Genomic DNA, 4,334 nt, shown 5'->3' with positions numbered 1-4,334 from the left:
CAGCTAGCTGGGGTCAGAGAGTCCTCAGCCGGCATGAACACTACCAACTCCCGCTCTCCAGTAAGCAGTAATTACCCCTCAACACCAGTAGGTAGTGAAAGATGGCCAGAGCTGGAGCTGGCAGCTGCTTACAAACAGCCAAGCGATCCCAGAATTTTCAGTCGCCAGACTGGACCCACCTCTTTTGGAGTCCTACTCACCACGAAATATAGCAACTTGGAGCCGGCAACTCCCTGCATACTTGCCCTGAACCTAATCTTCATGCTACCTTATGAGAATTTACGGCAAACCAAAGGAGAAGATGAATAGAATTTAGGCAAGGAAGGGAGTATAAGGCTATCCTTTGGAAACATACATGTACTTTATATACTCTAATAAATCTCCAGTGCATGTTTGTGCCCCCCTTAGATATCCTAGACTTTGTGTTATTATGGATCACTTCCTTTTTATCCCTTCACCCCTTGCCTAATTGCGCTTAGCAAAGTGGCGTTTTCACCCTAGCTTCCGGCGGTTGGGCCAATTCACTGTCCTCTGTTTTGGTGCTCCTGCTCTGAGGTCGTGCGGCCTCGTGCGCGAGGGCAAATTTCAGCACCACGGACAGCACAAGTACCCTCAGGCCCGCCCTTCTGGAATATTTTCCCAGCGCCAAAACTTTTTTTGGTGGGAATAGAAAGGAAAGAGAAAGAGAAAGCCGGCGGCAACCAAGCGGGACAAAGGGAGAAAGTCTGTGGCCTCGGAGGAGAGAGCCTAACCTGCCTAGGAAACGCCTTGGAGTTCCCAATAACCATCCCCCCAACCCCGGAGGGATGAGCACTAGGCTCTCCCAGCTCCCGACGCTGCGCCCTGCCGCAGTCAGTGGACAGCCGAATATTTCATTCGTTTCTGTTTCTGTCTCTGGTTGCAGAACCAGACTCTCACCACGTTCTTTTTAAGGTCCAGTTTCTCAGCGATGGCCGCAATCTTCTCAGATGAAGGACGTGGCTGAATAGCGAAATAGGCCTCGAGTGAACGCTTCTCCGGCGCCGCGATGGACGTGCGTTTGCGCTTCCGTTCACTGCCATTGAAGAGCTCTGGCTTGCTGTTCTTCTCTCGGTAGGCGGCCTCGGCCTCCTCCAGCCAGGCCTGGAGCACCGGCTTGAGCGCGATCATGTTGTTGTGCGAGAGAGTGAGAGACTCGAACCTGCAGATGGTGCTTTGGCTCAGCGAGCCCACGCCAGGGATCTTGAGATTAGCCAGAGCCGCGCCCACGTCCGCCTGGGTCACCCCCAGCTTGATGCGACGCTGCTTGAAGCGCTCGGCGAAGGCTTCCAGCTCGCGCGGGTCTGACTCCACGTCGCTGAGGCATGCGGGCATGGCGCTGTGAGGCGCCACGGTGTGCGGGTGACTCATGCCCATGGCCTGGTGCAGGTGGCCCATGGCGCCCAGGTGGTGTGGATGGATCTGTGCGGGCATCACCGAGTGTTCCGGAGCCCCCAGGCCGCTCACACTCAGCGTGGGCGAGATGTGCTCCAGCAGGTCGCCTTCGAGGCCCTGGTGCACGGCGTGGTGCGGGTGAGAGGTGAGCGCGGCTGGGTGGGAGATGGGCACGGTGGACGAAGTGGACGTGCAGGGCACGCTGCTCATGGTATGGTAGGTGGCGTCGGGCTTGAACGGATGGTTCTTGCCGTGGGAGACGATATCCACCGCCGCCAGAGCTTCGGCGCGTGCCAGCAGGCTCTCATCAAAGCTTCCAAATATATTACCCTGCAGCTGCAAGCGAGAAGGCGCACAGCACGGTCAGTAGGGAATACTGTCAACACAGGATTAAAACACATTTTCAAGCAACCGAGATGCCTCTCCTCAAAGCCCAGGTCATAAAAATTAATACGGAGGCAGCAGCTCGGCTGGAACAGACGTGCGGATCAGAGACATGAATGAGAGAGAGAGAGCGCCGGGAGAGAAAGCGGGGGAGACAAGGAGAGGGGTTCAGACAGCGGCGATTGTTCTGGGCGACATGAAAAAAACATGAAGCTAGTGCCTGTCAAAAAATGTGCCTTAGAGCGGTAATTATGCTCCACTACGTACCTGCGGGGCTGGGAGACAGACTCGGCGCATGGCCTCGGAGCCGGAGTGCAGGCTGGAGAATTTGGGTTCTTGCAGCACCGGGTGCATGCCGAAAGGCTGCTTGGAGTTCATGGCCATCATCTTCGCGCTCCTGGCAGGGTGGCAGCGGGGGACATGGAATCAGGCTTGTCTAGCTCGCTTGCCGCGCTCCAAGTGAGTGCTGCTCAGCGCCCGCGCTCCCCTCGCCCTCTCGCTCGCTGCCTCCCCTCTCCCCCACCTGCTTCTTCACTCATCTTACAAGCAGCCTGCCAGGAAGGGCCCGGGCGCGCGCAGGCGTGCTCACGCGCCCGGGACTCGCAGGGGCGGCCCGGGAGGTGAGGCGAGACAGCAGCCAGCGGCGCGCCTTTCTACGCCCGCGGCGGCCACCCCCTCCACAGCCTTTATACCCGGGCCAGGCCTGGCCTCTCCCAGTCCGCCCCGCCCCGCCTGGCTCCAACCCGCCCGACCTTTCGGATTCTTTCTTCTTCTTGGACTTCCCTCCCCCCATGCCACCCCAAAAGTCCCAATCCTCTCGGTCCTGTCCCAGCTCGAACTGCCAGGATAAAAGGACAGCCCTGGGCTGAGCTGGGGCAGGAAGTTGACCCTACTCCAACTTCCCCTCCCCACCACACACACACACACACACACACACACTCCGTCGGCCCGGCTGCCGCCAAACTGCCCATTTCCAGGGCGCTCCTGGCCTCACGCCCAAGCGGTCCACCAGAGTCCAGTCCCGTGGCGCAGCGAGGAGGCGCCTCCAAGCGCCCAGACGGGCCCGGGGGCGGGTAAGGGGTTGCCAGAACGAGCCCCAGGTGACCCCTGCCCCCCCTCCCCCAACCGCGCTCCGAGGTAGAGGTAGGGGCAGTAACTGCCTTCTCTGTCCAGGAGTGGCTTCCTCCCCACGCTTGCCTTCCTTGCTTTCATTTGAGGGAGGCAACTTGGCCCACTCTCTCTTTCTCCAGCCCTTATGGAGTATTTTTTGAATAGCGACAGTTTAGGATGGCCCTCCAGGCCTGGGAGTCCTTCAGTGCACTTTTGTTGGGCAGCCAAAGCTTGCAAGCCCATTCCTCGTGACAACAGTTCGGTTTGAGAGTTCCTAATATGCGCTAGACAATTTAGAGTTTGCCCATGGGATTCTCATACCCACCGTATGGAGTAGGTGATGTCATCCCGTTTTACAGATGAGGAAATCAAGGGTCAGAGCTGTTAATTATTAGCCCACTCACTCACTCACCCAGTTATCCATCCATCTTACAAATATTTACTGACGGCCTACTGCGTGCCAGGCGCCTTAGCCTCTTGGTCTTCCTTCCCGAAGTTTCGAAACTTGAGGGCTCTCGAAGTTAGTACTGCCCGCCTCCACCTCCCCTAGCCTCTTTTTCTCTCTACTTCCCTCTTCTTTCCTCTCCTTTCCCCCGCACTAGTAAACATCGTGAATAATGGATGGGGAATCCTGGACCGCGGCTACGCTGCACTCGGGTTCGGAGAGAACCCCCCTCCGCGTGCAGCTGTAATCCCTCGCCAACGCCACTGCGTCCGCTGGGAGAGCGATCTTCGGGGCTTAGAGACCTCACCCGGCCTGCTATTATGCAGGGTCTGTGCGTGCCGACTTTCCCAGAATCTGAAAGAGGTGGGATGGGGTGGTGGAGGGGACCACCCCTTAGCCCAAGAGGAGGCCCTGACAGATCCGGGCTCCCTCTTCGGCACCCTCCAATCGCTTTTCTCCCCATACGAGCCAGCCCCCTCCGCTGGTTCCCGCCCTGCGATGGTGGGAAAAAGACTCAGCCCGGGTGCCTAGAGCCAAGCGCAGCCCTTTCGCTAAAGCCCTCTGAGCCTCGGTTTCGGCGGCTCTTAAATGGGAATTGCACTATCGTCTGCCTCCTTGGGTTCTGGTGAAGATGTTCAGAGTTAGGGTAAAAAGAAAAGCGTTGAGCCACGAAATCGGTGCTCAGTCAACTTCCTCACAACCTGGTGCCATAGGGCTCAGGCCCTGACCTCAGATTCAAAATGCGCCTCTGCCTCTTTCTGGCCGAGACCACGAGATATTCTCAACTTCTCTGTAGTGCGGTGTCCCCATCTGTAAAATGGGGATGATCATTTCTTTCCCATTGATTGTTGTGAGGAATGCACTGGGATAAGCACATGGCACTGTGCCTGGCGCATTGATATCATTGAATACCTGTTCCTCTCTTCTTCCTCAACTTAAAGAGAAAGCATATGAGAGTGGGGGGTGGCCCGAGTCATCCCCC

General features: G+C 57.5%; 1 protein-coding gene across 1 annotated transcript; it reads right to left on the bottom strand.

The window, feature by feature from the left end:
• Positions 1-776: 776 nt before the first annotated feature.
• POU4F3 (POU class 4 homeobox 3) lies at positions 777-2,273 on the bottom strand. The gene is made up of 2 exons (XM_011931477.1): positions 2,065-2,273; positions 777-1,749 (listed from the first exon to the last, which is right to left on the bottom strand). Exons 1-2 carry the CDS (start codon positions 2,182-2,184, stop codon positions 853-855), a joined length of 1,017 nt encoding a protein of 338 aa, XP_011786867.1. The 5' UTR covers positions 2,185-2,273; the 3' UTR covers positions 777-852.
• Between the last annotated feature and the right edge of the window lie 2,061 nt (positions 2,274-4,334).

Source organism: Colobus angolensis, unplaced genomic scaffold, assembly GCF_000951035.1.
Source record: "Colobus angolensis palliatus isolate OR3802 unplaced genomic scaffold, Cang.pa_1.0 Scaffold90, whole genome shotgun sequence".
Lineage (NCBI taxonomy): Eukaryota > Metazoa > Chordata > Mammalia > Primates > Cercopithecidae > Colobus > Colobus angolensis.
This window is presented reverse-complemented; position numbering and strand designations above follow the sequence as displayed.